At 65.9% G+C, this 15,802-nt stretch overlaps 2 protein-coding genes across 6 annotated transcripts; both read right to left on the bottom strand.

Annotated features, from left to right (window-relative positions):
- Positions 1 to 1,099: 1,099 nt before the first annotated feature.
- Positions 1,100 to 8,670, bottom strand: MAN2A2 (mannosidase alpha class 2A member 2). 4 transcript variants are annotated; one of them, XM_015873464.3, is made up of 24 exons: positions 8,542 to 8,670; positions 7,928 to 8,081; positions 7,589 to 7,840; positions 7,339 to 7,483; positions 7,071 to 7,242; positions 6,854 to 6,981; positions 6,596 to 6,769; positions 6,115 to 6,301; positions 5,858 to 6,035; positions 5,525 to 5,727; positions 5,271 to 5,453; positions 4,933 to 5,047; positions 4,758 to 4,825; positions 4,456 to 4,621; positions 4,119 to 4,355; positions 3,904 to 4,026; positions 3,694 to 3,808; positions 3,479 to 3,612; positions 3,254 to 3,395; positions 3,044 to 3,177; positions 2,731 to 2,808; positions 2,298 to 2,489; positions 2,103 to 2,213; positions 1,100 to 1,723 (listed from the first exon to the last, which is right to left on the bottom strand). In XM_015873464.3, the coding sequence occupies exons 2-24, from the start codon at positions 8,057 to 8,059 to the stop codon at positions 1,571 to 1,573; spliced, it is 3,522 nt and encodes a 1,173-aa protein (XP_015728950.2). In that variant the 5' UTR covers positions 8,060 to 8,081; positions 8,542 to 8,670; the 3' UTR covers positions 1,100 to 1,570. The 4 variants fall into 4 exon arrangements, with proteins under 4 accessions (XP_015728950.2, XP_085371230.1, XP_085371229.1 ...); XM_085515104.1 differs by having other exon boundaries at positions 5,854 to 6,035; positions 8,542 to 8,634; XM_085515103.1 differs by lacking the exon at positions 2,731 to 2,808.
- A 105-nt stretch (positions 8,671 to 8,775) lies between these two features.
- FES (FES proto-oncogene, tyrosine kinase) lies at positions 8,776 to 14,553 on the bottom strand. Of its 2 annotated transcripts, XM_085515107.1 has the most exons (20): positions 14,456 to 14,509; positions 13,975 to 14,050; positions 13,543 to 13,793; positions 13,289 to 13,462; positions 13,118 to 13,214; positions 12,738 to 12,921; positions 12,309 to 12,446; positions 12,099 to 12,218; positions 11,898 to 12,020; positions 11,636 to 11,822; positions 11,454 to 11,531; positions 11,024 to 11,233; positions 10,573 to 10,695; positions 10,355 to 10,408; positions 10,151 to 10,269; positions 9,868 to 9,962; positions 9,637 to 9,760; positions 9,407 to 9,564; positions 9,100 to 9,222; positions 8,776 to 8,999 (listed from the first exon to the last, which is right to left on the bottom strand). In XM_085515107.1, the coding sequence occupies exons 3-20, from the start codon at positions 13,765 to 13,767 to the stop codon at positions 8,857 to 8,859; spliced, it is 2,475 nt and encodes an 824-aa protein (XP_085371233.1). In that variant the 5' UTR covers positions 13,768 to 13,793; positions 13,975 to 14,050; positions 14,456 to 14,509; the 3' UTR covers positions 8,776 to 8,856. The 2 variants fall into 2 exon arrangements, with proteins under 2 accessions (XP_085371233.1, XP_015728924.2); XM_015873438.3 differs by lacking the exon at positions 13,975 to 14,050 and having other exon boundaries at positions 14,456 to 14,553.
- Between the last annotated feature and the right edge of the window lie 1,249 nt (positions 14,554 to 15,802).

Genomic DNA, 15,802 nt, shown 5'->3' with positions numbered 1-15,802 from the left:
ATCGGGAGCCTCGCAACCATTAGAGCCTGCACTCAGTGCCCTGCTCCACAGGGACCGTGGGCAGGAGGCGGGAGCATCGCTAATGAGTTTCTCGGGGCTCAGCGCCGGGGCTGCGGGCACCGCGCCCACCCTGCAGCGGGACACGGAGTCCTGGATGTGCCGGGCAGGCACTCGGCCCTGCGGGGCTGCTGGGGACATGGGCCGGGCGGTGGTGCAGGGCAGTGGTGCAGGGCAGTGGTGCAGGGCAATGGTGCAGGGTGGTGGTGCAGGGCGGTGGTGCAGGGCAGTGGTGCAGGGCGGTGGTGCAGGGTGGTGGTGCAGGGCAGTGGTGCAGGGTGGTGGTGCAGGGCGGTGGTGCAGGGCAGTGGTGCAGGGCAATGGTGCAGGGCGGTGGTGCAGGGCAGTGGTGCAGGGCAATGGTGCAGGGTGGTGGTGCAGGGCAGTGGTGCAGGGTGGTGGTGCAGGGCGGTGGTGCAGGGCAGTGGTGCAGGGCGGTGGTGCAGGGCAGTGGTGCAGGGCGGTGGTGCAGGGCAGCGGTGCAGGGCGGTGGTGCAGGGCGGTGGTGCAGGGCGGTGGTGCAGGGCGGTGGGCACGCTGTGCCAGAGCCCCGGGCAGCAGGGCAGCCTGCCCCCTGGTCCCCTGCCAGCTGTGCCACTATTTGGGCTCTGACGGAGCCGCTGTTGGGTGCCTGTGGATGGGCAGGACCAGACCCTGGCGTCACCCCAGCTGTGCCCCATGGCCACAGCCCTAAGCTCTGTGCCCCATAGTCCCTCATCCCGTGGCTCTTTTGGGGCAGGCCACGTGCTGAGCGGTGTGCTGCAAAATGAGATGGAGCTCAGCCAGCACCAGCTCTTTCTTGAAGGCACTGCAGCACTCCCCACCAGCACCCTGGCAGTAATAATAAGCCCCGGGGGGCACAGAGTGTAGCATCCACAGCAACGGGACGCAGTGCTGCTTACTGCAGCCTCAGGGGCCCCATGGAGCAGAGGGGTTTGGCCCTGCCACCAGTATGCAGGAGCAAGGTCCGGCCCCATGCCCACAGCTCACCGCTCCCCAGCCCCACTGATATGAGTAGCACAGACCAGACACAGGCCAGGGCTTTTGGAAATAGACTCTTATTTCCTACAAGCTCCAGGTGAGCTCAGGTTCCAGTCCACAGCGCCTGCCTGGCCCCTGGTACCTGTACATTGCTGTGCTGTGGTAGCCAGGCCCCAGCATGGGCTCCTCCGCAGGGCTCCAGGTGGGTACCTTCCCAGGCAGCCATGCAAACACAGCAGGGCGGAGCCCATCACTCCGGCCCACTGCCACCCTGCTACGCACAGAGCAGTGCCCGGCCCATGCCCTCTGTGCCCAGCATCCAACAGCCTCTGTGCAGCCCTGCCACGGCAGTTCATTGAAATCTATCTGAGAACACAGGACTAATAAATAAGAAGGCAGTAGCCTCTGCAGGTCTGGCGCCTCCTGCCCAGCACCGATGGCCTGCTGTGGGCTGTGTGTCTCTGCGGGCTGTGCTGGCACTGCTGCTCCCACGCCGTGCAGCCACTCTGCTCCCATCCCACCCTGACAGGCACTACCCCAGGCGGACGCGGAAAGTGGCAATTTCCATGGGGTGCAGCTGGATGTTGGTGCTGTTGGAGGCCGTGCCCAGTGGGTACATCAGGGTCAGCGAGGTAGGCTGCAGGGAGCTCAGCTCCAGCCCCTGGAACAGGCTGCCCAGAGCCAGCTAGAGAGAGACGAGTGGGTGCCACGCATGAGCAGGATGGGGCAGTCCCACACCATGCCCACCAGCAGCTGCTCATCCCCTCAGCACCCAAAGCACCGTGCTGACCCTGCCCAGCCTCTGCCCGTCCTCACTGAGGAGCGCAGTGCCCATACAAGGCTCCACAAACCCCCGCTGTGCATCTTGCAGTTTTGCTTAGGCAAGGGGCAGAGCTGGCTGAGTGCAGCTGCAGTGTGGGACCTCTGAACAGCCACCAGTTCTGGGATGTTGGTTCTAGGGGTCTGCAGGCCCCTCCTGCCCCTGCCCTGGCTTGGCTGGAGGACAGGATGCTTGCAGCGAGCCCAGTGCCAGGCACAGCAGGGTGCCCTGGTGCAGCTCCTACCTGGCCCTGGCTGGTGGTGCAGTTAAACCCCAGATTCTTGGCCTCCAGGCTGCAGTCAAAGCCTTTGCGGTGTAGGATCAGGGCTGCCTCAGCCGAGGGCAGTGAGTCGTCCTGCAGGAGCGAGGGTCATGCACAGCACTGTGCAGCAGCACCCCCAGGGTCACCCACCCCACGCAGCACGGGGCCACCACTCACCTCTGCCTGCAGAGTCCGCAGGTTGAGGATGTGGAAGTCACAGGGGAGGGTTGTGGAGAGGGGTGTGAAGGAGCGCAGGGCCGGCAGGGCTGGCTGCTGGGCCACCGGCAGGACCAGGGCCTCGGCGTTCAGGTGCATGGAGGTGAGGTGGCTCAGCAGCGAGGGGAAGCTGACCGGGCGGCCGTCCTGCACCTGAAAGAAGCAAAGTCAGCACTGGCTGCAGCGCCGGGGCAGCGGGCCCTCCAGCTCCATATGGAACCGGCACCAGGCGCCCGGAGCCCCCAGCCACAAACAGCATCTCCCTCCCCATCACCCAATGGCCGCCACACACAGCCCTCTGGTGGGACTACAAACCGCTACAGGCCTGGCTAGGCTAGTGCTAGCAGCTAGTGCACGAGACTGGGAGCGACAGCAGGGCCGGGCCGGCCGTTACCTCGGGGCTGCCGGTCCTGGTGCCAGGGAAGCCCAAGGCTTTAAGCACGGAGGCCAGTTTGGAAAAGAAGCCGGAGCTCTGAACGGGTAAAAGGGTGCAAGGATGGAGAGCAACGAGGTGACGAGAACACGGTGATGAGCGTGTGATGACAGCCTGCCCCACAGAGGGACAGCCACCACCACCCCCTGCACACTCACACCCTGGGCACCATCCCCGCAGTGCCGGCAGGGCGCCCTGCAGCCATCCACACACTGGTGTCTATGTGTTCCACACCCCCGTGGGCTCTGCCCAGCCCCACACCCTGCCCATGCACCTTGTTGGTGCTGCTGCGGCGCTCCAGGAGGAGGCGGAACCGGTTGCAGGTCCGCTTGTTGTCCTTCAGCCCTTGGCCCAGGCCCCGGTTGTCATCCTGCATGAGGCGCCGGTCCAGGATCACCTCCAGCTGGCCTGCAAAGAGCCCACACTGGCTCAGCACCACCCGGCCGCCCCACATGGCCCCAGCAGCCCCACAGCTCTGCCTCACCGCTGCCCAGGCTGGCGACCCCCAGGGCCTGGGCTGTGTGCAGGGTCAGGCGGCTCTGCGTGTCCTGGATGTAGGCCATGGCGGGCATGGGATAGAAGTTGGCCTGCAGCGGCAGCTTCTGCTGGTACCTGCGGGGCTGGATCTGTCGAGGGATGGGGTCAGGAGAAGCAGTGGTGGGGCACCATCCCCATGGGCAGCTGCATCCCCCCCAGGCTGCTGGCACACCTGGAAGCCATTGAGGTCTGTGAAGAAGGTGTCATCGCTCTCGATGTCGGTGCTGAAGCGCACGGCCAGCTCCTTGTTGACATGGTCACGGATGTCCACGAGGAACGACATGTCCAGGGACAGCCCCTCCAGCCCTGCGGGCAGCACTGAGGGTGGGCCCTGTGGGCAGCATCACCCCATGGCCCGGACCTCCCTGCGCAGCCTCACATCATCACCTGGTACGTTGTAGAGCCGCACCACGGTCTGGACATGCTGGTAGGAGCTGGAGACCTCAGAGAAGAGCGGACCCTCTGTCACTCGCACAATGGGGGGATCCTTGGGGGCATAGGGCTGTGGGGAAGGAGGGCTGCGCTGAGTCTGCTGCTCCAGGACTGTCTCATGGCCGTGGGCATGACTGCCAGCCACACTCTCCAGTAGCCCTGTACCTTGGCCTCGCCATCAGGCAGGAAGAGATAGGCTCCGCTTTTGTCCTTGGACGTCCGGGTGCCGTAGATGAAGAACTCGGTGCTCACACGCTGCTCCCACTCGTCCCCAGCACGGCGGAGACTCTGCAGGGTAAAGGTGGCACGGCAGTGAGCTGCCCTCGCAGGAGGCAGCACTGAGGCACCCACCCTCCTTCAGCCCCCAGGCCTGCACCCACCTGCAGCAGGCCGGAGCTCCCTGAGAAGCAGCCGCGCAGGTGCTGGCTTTCCAGGCAGAAGTCGTCTGGGGCAGCCGGGAAGACCTGCACGGGGACGGCGTCCTGCTTGCGCACAGTCACATCCCGGCCGTGCAGGTACAGGCGGACGGAGGACTGCAGAGTGGTGTGGCCGTCAAAGGACTTCTGCAGCTGCAGCACACGCAGCCCCAGTGCAGGCAGGCGGGCAAGGATGGAGAGCTGTGGGCAGAGGGAGCCCTGAGCCAGCAGCTCCACAGAGGGCACTCGAGTGCTGCTGGCAGGGCCCCATGGCAGCAGCGGGCAGCGGGGCACGTCCCACCTGGTAGACGTCAGGCACCACATCGGTGGCAGAGCCCCAGTGTGCAGAGAGCTGGGCAGGCAGCGGCTGCCCATCCTCAGACAGCACACGCACGTGTGGGGAGTCCACCAGCAGCGGCACCAGGCTCAGGCGCTCCTGCTCCAGCGGGTTGAACACCACCAGGAACCTGCGGGGTGGGGTTGCACGGGGATGGCTCAGCTCATGGCATCCCGTGTGCCCTGTGCCTGCAGCACCCAGCAGTGCCACGCGCCCATATCGCCTGCCCACAAGACCCAACTTGGGGCAGCAGGACGGAGCCATACCGCGGTGAGGCATCCAGTTTGACCACAGTTCTCTCCGGGAGCGAGTCCTGGTTGAGGCGCGTGTCGTCCTGAGGAGATGTGTGGGTCAGAGCCAGGGCGTCCCTGTGAGCCCTGCCCGGCCCAGGGACCTGACACCCCCCCGGACCCCCAGCCCACATCAGGCAGCGCAGCTCACCGCGCTGAGGAACGGTGTGGCCGGGTCATAGCGGTACGAGTCCTTGTCCCACAGCACCAGGTAATGTGCGGCATTGATGATGACACGCTTCAGGTTGGTGAGGGAATGCAGCAGCCTGGGGCACAGCACTGCACAGTAAGCCACAACCCAGGGGCCCCATAGCCATAACCATAGCCATAACCATAGCCATAACCATAGCTATAGCCATAACCATAGCCATAGCCATAGCCATAACCATAGCCATAGCCATAACCATAGCCATACCCACACCCAGCCCCACACCCAGCGGCCCCTGCCCGAGTCAGACCCCGGGGCCATGCCCTGCCACCCACACGCACCGCACTCCGTAGTCAACCACCACGGCCTCCTTGGCGGTGCCAGTGATGGCGTCGTGGTGCTGGAAGAGCCCCAGGTTGCGGCGGGCACTGCTCAGCAGGCTGTAGTCGGACAGCGGGTAGCGGCTGCTGGCGCCGGCGCGGCGCGTGTGGGCCAGTGCCAGGCTGAACAGGAGCTCTGCCCCCCTGCGCAGGGACAGCGTCACCCCCCGCCCTGCCCTGGGACCAGCCCCCAGCCGCCCCCAGCCGCCCCTCACCGGAGATGCGCCTCCAGCACGCGGTCCAGACTCTTGTAGAAGGGCCGGGAGGTGAAGTAGCCCGTCCAGTAGTGGTCCTCCCGGTCGGCGTAGGAGAAGAAATCCCCGCTGAGCACGGGGAACCCAGGCGGCCTCATCCCCGGCACGATGCCCACCTTCTTGTACAGGGCGTCGAAGTAGTCAGACAGCGTCCCAAACTGCGCCTGTGGGGGCACGCAGCTCTGAGCGTGATGAAGCACAGAGGGGCTCCTCCCGCCGCCCACCCCCCACCCGCATTCCCCCCCACGCCGCTGCCCAGCGCCGCTCCCGGGCCGCTCGCCCTCCTGCACCTGCCTGCACGTGGAGCTGGGGCTGGGCGTTGAGGAAGTCAAAGATGCGCTGGTAGTTGAGGAACTGAGCGTCCCACTCCTGCGGTTTGTCATAGCGGAAATCGTCCCCCAGCGGCACCAGCAGCACTTTGGTGCGGTACAGCTTGGACTTCTTGCGGTACTGGTCCAGCAGGAGCTGAGCTCTGCCGTGGAGTCAGGGCGTGAGGCTGCGGGCGGCCGGTGCGGCTCAGCGCTGCTCAGCCCCGCACTCACAGCACTCACCGCTCCGCCACGTTGGCCTCAGTGATGGCACGGGGCGGCACCTTCCAGGGGCAGTTGATGCGGCCGCCTGGCAGGCGCTTAAAGTCGAACTGGCAGCAGATTTTGGGGTCTGGCCCGCAGGTGTGGGGCACGTCGTAGCTGTAGAAGGGCATCATGTGGCAGAAGATGTCGGTGCTGGAGTCGGGGTCTGCAGGACCAAGGGCAGACAAGCATCAGCAATGGCTCTCCCTCTGCTGTCTCCTAGCAGAGGAGCCAGAACACCCAGAACGTGTGGGGGCACAGCAGATCTGACAGCAGCCAATGGCACATTCAGGTGACACCTTGGGGCCGTCCTGCAGAGCAAAACCACTGAAGAGCAGAGCCCCCCCTGCCCTGCACTCCACTGCCCAGCCACGCAGGACAGCAGCCAGCAGCTTTTCCCAGCTGCCGCCACTCCTGCAGGTCCCCCCCCACCATGGCCACCTCCCCAGCAGTCCCTCACCCCACGTCTGTCTCCACATGAACTCCAGGTTCTGGGTGGCAGCAAAGTGCTTCTTGATGGCGTAGTGCACGCGCTGGATGACCATGCCTGTCAGGTTGGAGCGCTTCAACAGGTAGGGCATGGTGGAGCTGTACCCAAAGGGGTCGACGGCCCAGCCCGAGCGCGGTGTCACGCCTGGGGAACAGGGACCGTCAGCACCCCTTGTGGTTCCCCCCCAGCATCCCACACCTCCAGCCCTGCGTCCTGCTCAGCTCTCACCAATGTTCTTCTCCAGCCACTGGTGCCCCTCGATTAGCTGGTCGATCATGGCAAAGTAGTGGGAATTCGCCTCGTCGGGCATCACCCAGCCACCCGTCACCATCTCCAGCTGCCCATTTCCCACCAGCCTGCGAAGGGCACCCATGCAGATGGGCAGCACTGTAGTGAGCTGCAGCAGAGCCCGGCTCTGGGCACGGATAGGGAGTGCGGGCCCTACCTCCGCACTGCAGCCCGCTTCTGGGCACTGATGTTATCCCACCACTTGGAGAAGAAGGAGATCTCAGACCAGATGAAGCGTCGGCGTGGGTCCTCCTGCATCTTCAGCACCATGCTGTTGAGGATGTGCTGCGTCTGGTCATAGTAGTACTTGTCAAAGGTCTTGATCCAGCCTGCCGGCGCAAGGGGGGTTATCATGGGGGGTCTATCAGGCAGGGCAGGGGCTGGGATGGCTCCTCCCCTCCGTCCGCCTTCACCCCGCTTCTCACCAGGGTCATTGTGGGAGTGTGGCACCACGAACACCTGCAGGGGCTCAGTGTCCCACTCACTGGGCTCGTAGGTGATATCGAAGCCCTGCTTCCAGACACCGCCGTCCTGGTTGTCGAAGGGCAGCAGGGAGTACACGGCCAACATCTGCGGGGAACAGAACTCAGGATGGACCGCAGCCCCCAGCAGCGTGCAGCCGCCGGGCTCCTCTCTCCCCGCACAAGCACCGCGGATCCCTCCCAAGACCCTCACCTGCAGGTCGGGGCTCTCGCCTCCGGCCCCCAGGGCGAACTGGCAATCCTGCGGGGACACGGCGAGGAAGCTGGGCCGGCTCTCGGGGGGCAGCGCCCAGGAGCCGTTGTCGCGGCGGGGCGGCGCGGGCTGCCCGTCGGCGTGCGCCGTGAGCTCCAGCACCGAGTCCTTGATGTGGCTGATGATCTCGTGGTTCTCCTCCAGCAGCTGCTCCAGCTGCTCGATGCGGTTCTGCAGCACCGAGATCTGGCTCTGGGGACGCGAGCGCTGCGGTCACCGCGCTGTTCTGACCCGGGTCTCCCGCACGATCCCCGCTCGATCAGCCCCGCGCCCGCTCACCCGGGGGAAGTTCCCCCCGCTCTGGTGGCGCGCGGGGTCGTGCTGCACGCGGTCCAGCATCAGGTAGAGGGAGAAGACGGCCACGCAGAAGATGGCAGCTCCACACACTGTCACCTGCTTCTTCAGCTTCATCCCGCAGCGCCGCGGGGCACACCTGGTGCGGGCAGAGGGCGCAGGGGCAGCCCCGGCTCCGGACTCGTCCGCCGCGCCGTACCCGCGGCCCCGCCCGCCGGGACCCCCCCCCGGTGCCGCCTTTACTTCCCCCCGCCGGTCCCCCCCACCCCCCCCGTGCCCTTTGCGTCCCGCTCAGCCTGATCCGGGGTATTTATAGCCGCTGACGCCGCGGGGAAGGCAGAACGCGGCCCCCATTCAGGGCCGGCCCGCAGCCGCCACGGGGGGGGGGAGACGGCGAGCGAGGGGAGTCGGGGGCTGCGCCGAGGGGGTCGGGGCCGTGCGGCCCGCAGCAGGGCCGGGGCCGGGGCCGGGAGAGGGGGCGGGCGGAGCGGGAGCTCCCGCAGCCCCGGCGCAGGGACGCAGCGGAAGGGCGGGGGGCGGCCCGCGGGGGGCTGTGCCCGGCCGGAGCGGTTCCCCCCCCACCTCCGCCCCGCTCTTACCCTGCGCGGCTCCGCGACCCGGCCCCGTCCTTACATCGCGCCCGGCCTCCGCCGGCTGCCGCGGTCGCGATGGGCCAAACCCCGCCCGCCGCCCCGCCCAGCTGCCCGGCCCCCGCCCGCCGGGACGCGGCGCTGCAGCCCCGACGGCACCGGAGCTCGGGATCGGGGCGGAGCGGCGCCGCCGAGTCCGGGTCGCGCCGCGCTGCCCGGCGGAGAGAACGGCGGACGCGAGGATGCGGAGCCGACTTTTATTCCTCTGGAGCGCGCCGCGGCCCCGCCGCTCTCCGACCCCGCCGCCGGGGCGGGCGCAGCCGCTCAGCGGTGCCGTTTGCGGATGGCGATGAGGTCCTGGTGGACGGCCCCGAAGCTCGGCCGCCTGCGGGGGTCGTACTCCCAGCAGCGCTGCATCAGCCGGTACACGTCCTCGGGGCACTGCTCGGGGGGCTCCAGCCGCACGCCTGCGGGCCGCAGAGATGGACGGGGCGGACGGACGGCGGCCCCGGTCCCTCGGTCCCGCTGGGGACCTCGAGGTCCCCCGGCCCCGCTGCCCCCGCTCACCCTGTTCGATGGCCTCGCGCGTTTGCTGGTTGCTGAGGTTGGCGTAGGGCACGGCGCCCAGGCTGAAGGCCTCCCACAGCAGGATCCCGAAGCTCCACACGTCGCTTTCCGAGCTGTACCGGCCTGGGGATGCGGTGGGCAGTGGGGGACGATGACGCCGCCGCCCGGTGGGAGCCCGTCTGCCGGCCACCCGCCCCGGGGGCGCGCAGGACGCTGCCGCCCGGTCTCCGGCGTTCCGTGGCACAGCCGGCCCGGTTCCCTCCCCAGTGCCGTGAAGGTCCCGGGCTGTGCCCATGCCACCCCATACCGTAATTCAGAGCCTCGGGGGCAGTCCACTTCACGGGGATCTGCTTCATGCCCCCCGTGGAGGCATAGACACCATCCTCCTCCTGCCGCGACATCCCGAAGTCGCTGATTTTCAGGGTGTTCTTCTCTGTCACCAGGCAGTTGCGGGCAGCCAGGTCCCTGGGGGGGTGGGGGGGGCCCGTCAGCTGTGCACCCATTAACGGGGTCCCCGCTCCACTGCCCCCAGCCCACCTGTGGATGCAGTGCTTGCTCTCCAGGTACTCCATGCCCGCCGCGGCATTCTCCGTCATCTTGATCAGCTCCTTCACCTTCAGATGGGGCCCCTCGCTGCGCAGGAAGCTCAGGAAGTCCCCCCCTGCAACACACGGTGTGGAGCTGCTGGGCGGCTGCGGTGAGCCAGGTCGTGTGCCGGGCTGAGCTCACTCGCACACACGGCGGGGCTGCAGAGGCCGCGGGACTCACCCTGCACCAGCTCCATGACGATGTAAATGGGCTGCTTCTGGGTGCAGACGCCGATGAGCCGGACGATGTTGGGATGGTTGTACTGCTTGAGGATCCTGCGGGGACAACAAACGGCACTGCAAGCAGGCGGGGCCCATCCGCCCCCAGCACAGCTGCCTCTGTGCTGAGCCAGGGACTCTGCCCGGCCAGCGCTCAGCCACAACATCGCTGCGTCCCAGTGGGTCTGAGCGGCCCCGAGTCCTGAGGACTCACAGTGGGCTGGGACAGCGGCAGGCGCACGGACCTGGCTTCCTGCAGGAACTTGGCCTTCAGCTCTGGCGGCAGGGTTTCCCGGCAGGATTTCACCGCCACGGGGGTGTTGTCCGCTCGCAGGCGGCCGCTGAACACCTCCCCGAAGTTCCCCTACCGAGGGACACGGAGGCGTCGGCCGAGCTGCCAAATGGGCGCCCGCGGGTGTCCTGCTGCCGGGACCCGGCGCCCAACTCACCCGGCCGATGCGCTCCCCCAGCAGCACATCCTCGTGGTTGAGCACCCACTTGTCCTGCGGGCAGCAGACACGAGGGCGGTGAGCAGCCCCAGCTCCGGCAGCGCTTCCACCCGCCCTGCAGCTCCCCATCGTGCCGAGCCCTCCCGTGGGCGGATGGAGGCGGCCGCTGGGGCTGAGCTCCGCGCTGGGCTCTGCCGCCTCCCGCTGCCCACCCTCACCTTGAGCACGGCTCTGGTCAGGACGATGCCGCTCTTGCGGGTGATGGGCTGCTGGCTCTGCAGCAGGTGGTCGACGAGCAGCGGGATGGTGGGAAAGCCATCGCCTTCCAGCCGGTACAAGTTCTGCAGGGAGGGAAGGCTGCGGGGTGACCTCTGTGTGCCCGTGTGGTGGGATGTGTGAATGGGGAACTGCACACGTGGGGTGTGTGAATGTGTGGGGATGGATGCGTGAGGTTGCATACACGCACGTGGCACAAGCTTGTGTTCATATGCACGAAGCAGGCTCACACCCTGTGCTCCAGGTTTGGTTCATACAAGGATACACAGAGTCACAGCCACACGCACACACCCCATGCACAGACACCAGGGTCACTCCCCGTGGCTGCACACCCAGGGCAGAGCTCCAGCTCCTGCCCACTGCCTTGTCTCCCCCGGTGCCACGGTCACTCACATCAGCAGCCTGGATGATGAAGTGCCGGGGCTGCCCGTCCCACAGCACGCTGAGCACGTACTCCTGCTTCCCCTGGCTCTCCCGTACCAGGAAGTCCCCGCTGCAGCTCAGCAGCTCCTGCACCTCCGAGCGTGGGATGGCCCCATGGTACCAGGCCTGCTGGCTCAGCGGCTTCTGCACCTCTGGGATGAGGGGCATGGGAGGTGGCAGCTGGGTGAAGATGAGACGAGTCCGTGAGACGTACCTCCAGGTCCTGCAGCAGTGCAGGGGGAAGGGGCAGCAGGGCAGAGGGGCTGCTGCAGGGTGGGGAGTGCGGCTGGAGAGCAGTGGAAGCAGGACTGCAGGGCAGGAGAGGAGGGCAGTGGGTGCTGAGGGGCTGGGAGGTTCATCAGGACAGGGTCAGAGCAGCTGCAGGTGCCCAGGGCCTCACCGAGAACCTGGGACTGAAGATGCCTGAGATATGGTTCTTGATGGTCTCCAGCGCAGTCACCCCACTGCGCTCCTGATCCTGAGGGAAAACATGCTCTGTCTCCCAGAAGGACATTGTGTGGAGCCACCAGAGCCCAGCAGGCCCCAGCCCTGTGGTTCTGGTGGCCACGAGGGGGGACTCACCGTGGAGGACACTGACTGCTGGTCCTCCTGCAGGGGCAAGGCAGGAGGGGGCTCCCCAGAGCCCAGCTCTGCCAACTTGTTGGCCAGCATATCCCGCTGTGCTTGCAGCTTGGCTTGGGTGCAGAGACATCCCTGCAGCTGCTGCTGGGCCTCCTGCAGCCCCTGCCGCTTGCCCAACAAGCGCACCCTGGGGATGGGATGCAGCAGGTTCAGCTCCTGCCCACCCAGCCCCAGCCCAGCTCTGCCACCTACTGCACCTCACCGCTCCCCAGGGCTCAGCGCCATCTCCTCGTCCCGCAGCTCAGCCTGCAGCTCCCACACCCGCTGCTCCTTGCTGCTCGCTGCCTCCTTGCTGGCCAGCAGCTCCTCCTCAATGGATGTCAGCCTGCAAGGACACGGGTGTTGGGTGGGTGTTGAGCCACGTGCCTGCCAGACCCCCTGCCTACGGCCCGGCCCCACTCACGAGTGCTGCACGCTCTCGATAGTCAGCTCATTCAGCTGCAGCTCCCCCTGCTCCAGGCCCTCTGTTTCCTCCAGCAAGCTCTCATCAAAGGTCACTGCTGGCGGCACCTCGGAGTCATACCTGCAAAACCCGGTACAGCACTGACGCTTACTCTGCTGCACCCACCCGGTGGCATTATGCTGCACCATGCTCACAGCCACGCCGCTGTACCTGTGGCACTGAACAAAGCTGCTGTACTCAGTGGCAGGGTTGATCATCTCGATGGCGTGGGCGACCTCCTGGTGGATGGCCAACACGTCCTCCTGCACCAGGCTGCTGATGCTATAGTACTCCCCAAGAATCTCCTTCCTGCAGGGATGCATGTGCTGGAAGCTGCCACCCTCCTGAGCCCCACGGCCCCGCAGCGCCTGGGATGGCTGCTCCTGGGGTGCCCACAGCCCCAGCCACACGGTGCTGACCCCATCTGTGATGGCTCCGGTGCCAGGGAAAAAGCATGTGTGGGGCAGGCAATGGGGTGAGGACAGCACCTGAGGCTGGGGGCTCTGGGAGGGGGAGGGAACATCTCCAGTTCTTGAGGACAACAAGGGTGCAGGAAGAGAGGAGTTGCTGGGGTGGGACAGCGGGCTGCAGGGCTCTTACAGAACAAGGACCATCTCCTGCTGCAGGCTGTAGAGGGACTCGTGCAGGGTGGGCAGCGCGCGCTGGTAGTGGTGCTGGTGGTGCAACGCGGCCGCCTGCACAGCCAGCACATACTGGTTGTGCAGGGCATAGAGCTTCCAGAGGCTGCGCACATACTTTTCCTTTGCCTTTTCCCGCTCCTTCTCTGCAGGGAGATGGGATGGGAAACACCCAGCCCTCAGCACTGCTGCTTCCGCTGCATCCCCAGGGCCGTGCTGGGGGTCCCGTAGGGCTGCAGGGGACCTGGAGATCCCTGACATGCTGGTGGGGCTGAAGGGGAGTCGGTGGGGGGCACAGCAGGGCACAGCAGGGGGGTGCGTGGGGATGGGGCTGGCACCCACCTTTGCTGGCCTCCTGGTACTTGCGTTTGGCCTGGGTGCTGTCGCGCACCAGGCTGCGGTACTGTGCTTTCAGCTTCTCCACTTCCTGCTGCGTGGTCTGCAGAGGAGGTGCCATCAGCAGAGCGGGTTCAGGCTGAGAGATGAGTCCCCCCTCTGCCCGCAGGGCCCTACCCGGGCATACTCCTGGCTGAGCTGCTGCCACTGCTCGCTGAAGGCCTTGCGAATCTGCTGCTTGTCACGGATCAGCACGCTCAACTTGGCCAGTGGCCCTGCTGCCAGCTCCTCCGCGTGTCGCCGTAGCGTCTGGCTCAGTGTCTCAGTCTGGCTGGCCAGAACCCACCAGGACTGCAGGACAGGGTGTCAGCACAGCGTGGGGACGGCCGCCCGCTTGTGCTGGGTCTGGGGGTGCGCTGAAGTGTCCCTACCTCCCCAATCTGGCTGCTGTGGTCGGTGGCACGGAGCTGCCCCAGGCCCTCCTGTTTCTCCAGCTGAGAGAACATTTGGTGCAGCATCCCCGCGTACTCCCGGTCGCTCTTGGCGCGCTGTGACATCCACTTCTTCATCAGCTCCAGGAGGCGCAGCTCGCTGTCCTGCAGCCGCAGCAGCGCACTGTGCCCCTTCGGGCACCACAGCTCCGGCCCAAAGCCCATGACACCACGGTCCTAGTGGGACGGGGCTGCAGAGCAGTGGGGCAGCCTGAGTTGTGACTCCAAAGCCCACACTGTGCTCAGCTATGTCCAGGGCCTTTTGATTCCCATGCTCCCCCTTCCCTCCCCCCCATAATCTCCCCACAGCTGTGCCCTGGCCAGCCCAGGGGCTGCTTTGTTGGGGGACAGACTGTGCCCTGCACAATCTACCTTGCAAAACACATTCAAAGCAGGTGGGAGGGCTGCGTGTGGCCAGCATGGAGTGGGGGCTGCCACAGGGACAGTGCTAGGGAGAAGGAAGCACAGGATCAAAAACCAGCAGCACTCAGCCATGTGACTAAGGGCAGTGGCACAGTGCCCCCACCATGGCCGGGAGCCCCAGCCCCGTGCAGCCCCAAGCTCTGACCCCATCCTGCCCAAATATGGGGTCAGCCCTGTGCCTATGTCAGGAACATCCAGGCAGGGAGGAAACCGCCGAGCCTGGAGCCGTCCCTGCATGTGGCCCTGGGGTGCTCAGCCCTGCGGCAGTGGAGCAGCCAGCAGCGGAGGGTGCTGCAGCCCAGCTCCACTCAGGACAAGATGTCCCAGCACAGACCACAACCCAACAGAGGAATGGGGCGGTAACCCCCCCCCAGCCCTACAGAGGGATCCCCCATCCCGCCAGCATGTTGCTGGGCATAGTGCCTCCAACCTGCGTGTGCCGCCAGGTCCGTGCTGCAGCGCTGGTGCTGGTGTGTTCCTGGGGTTGGGGCCGGTGCAACTGACCTGACGCAGCTCCGGCACCCAGAGAGGAACAGGAAACCCTGCACTGACCATACAACCATTGCGAGATTTCCTGCGCTTCCTCCCCTCCCTGCCAGTCTGCCGAGTTCGGGGCCAACTGTGTCACGCAGCCTCACTGCAGCTGTCAGCCCCCAGCCCCACCGCCTCTGCCAGCAGCCACGCACCAAGGCCTTCCTGCAGGACACCAGGGCTCTGTTTTGGCTGGACCACGCTGCGGTGCACAGCCCTCGTGGGCCCTGTCCTCAGCCCAGGCCCCTCAGGGATCTGACTCAGCAAAGCCCTTTCAGCCATCCCTGTGCCTGCAGCCACTCTCCCTGTCCTTGCTGCAGGGGCTGGCAGCGGCTTCTGGCCCCAAGGTAACGTTATGGACACCTGTAAGATACAAGTAATCTGCTTCCACTTTTTTAGGGAGTTCCTGACTTGCCTTCCCACAGTTGAGCAACGCCAAGGAAGAGCACAGCATCCCAACACAGCACAGCTCAGCAGTGGGCAGCACAGCACAGCACAGCACGCCATGCTGCTGGAGCTCCTGGGCACCACTAGTGCTGGTCACCCTGGAAACAACCTTTCTCACAGCACATTTCAAGGTCAGAGCAGCAGCCGTGGCACACATAACCTGCCTCCAGCCGCCGCTGCCTGACCCCAAAGCCCATCCTGGAACAGGTTTATTTTCTGAGCTGCTGGTCATCCAGCACCATTTGCTCCTCGGACATCTGCAGCATTTGCACACGCTCAGCGAGTGCTGTGCCAGCTCGCAGCTTATCCCAGCCTGGCGTTGCCTGGCTTCTCCTGCACAGAGCAGGCTGTCCCTGCTGGCTCAGGGCTGGCTCTGGGCACTGAGCTCCACAGGGCTGGGGTCTGACTGTTGAGTCTGTGAGGATGGCTGTGCTGCAGGGCCCGATCCGTGACCGTGATTGCAGACAGCTCCACTCTGCAGCAGCCCCAACCACTGCCTGCAGCAGGAAGGTCACTGCGGGCTGCAGATCATTCGGTTTCACATCCTTCATCCCCTCTCTCACAGAAGAGCTTGGTGCTGCTGTGCTGCATGGGGCTGCATGGGCACTGCAAAGCCAGTGGCCGCATCTCGCCTGCAGTGCCTGTTTGTCCCTGCCTGGAGCTACCAACTCAGCCCTGCACAGCCCCAGCTGATGGCAGCAGGTGTGTGGCTGCAGCACAGCTCCAGGCAGGAGAGAGAGGGGAGAGCCATGGCAGCAGCTCCTGCAGCCATGTGCACACAACTGAGAACCGCTCGTGA

Source organism: Coturnix japonica, chromosome 14 (genome assembly GCF_054131305.1).
Source record: "Coturnix japonica strain WE chromosome 14, WE-NBRP24, whole genome shotgun sequence".
NCBI classification, from domain to species: domain Eukaryota; kingdom Metazoa; phylum Chordata; class Aves; order Galliformes; family Phasianidae; genus Coturnix; species Coturnix japonica.
The sequence above is the reverse complement of the archived record's forward strand: the minus strand, read 5'-3'. Positions and strand labels throughout refer to the sequence as shown.

Coding starts and splice junctions, on each gene's coding strand:
- MAN2A2 (XM_015873464.3), bottom strand. CDS start 8,059: ATGAAGCTGAAGAAGCAGGTGACAGTGTGTGGAGCTGCCATCTTCTGC. Junction 6,036..6,114: donor GAGGCCAACGTGGCGGAGCG/GTGAGTGCTGTG, acceptor ACTCCACGGCAG/AGCTCAGCTCCTGCTGGACC. Junction 2,809..3,043: donor GCCGCAGCAGCACCAACAAG/GTGCATGGGCAG, acceptor TTACCCGTTCAG/AGCTCCGGCTTCTTTTCCAA.
- FES (XM_015873438.3), bottom strand. CDS start 13,767: ATGGGCTTTGGGCCGGAGCTGTGGTGCCCGAAGGGGCACAGTGCGCTG. Junction 10,270..10,354: donor TGGGGGAGCGCATCGGCCGG/GTGAGTTGGGCG, acceptor GTCCCTCGGTAG/GGGAACTTCGGGGAGGTGTT. Junction 9,761..9,867: donor CGTCATGGAGCTGGTGCAGG/GTGAGTCCCGCG, acceptor CGTGTGTTGCAG/GGGGGGACTTCCTGAGCTTC.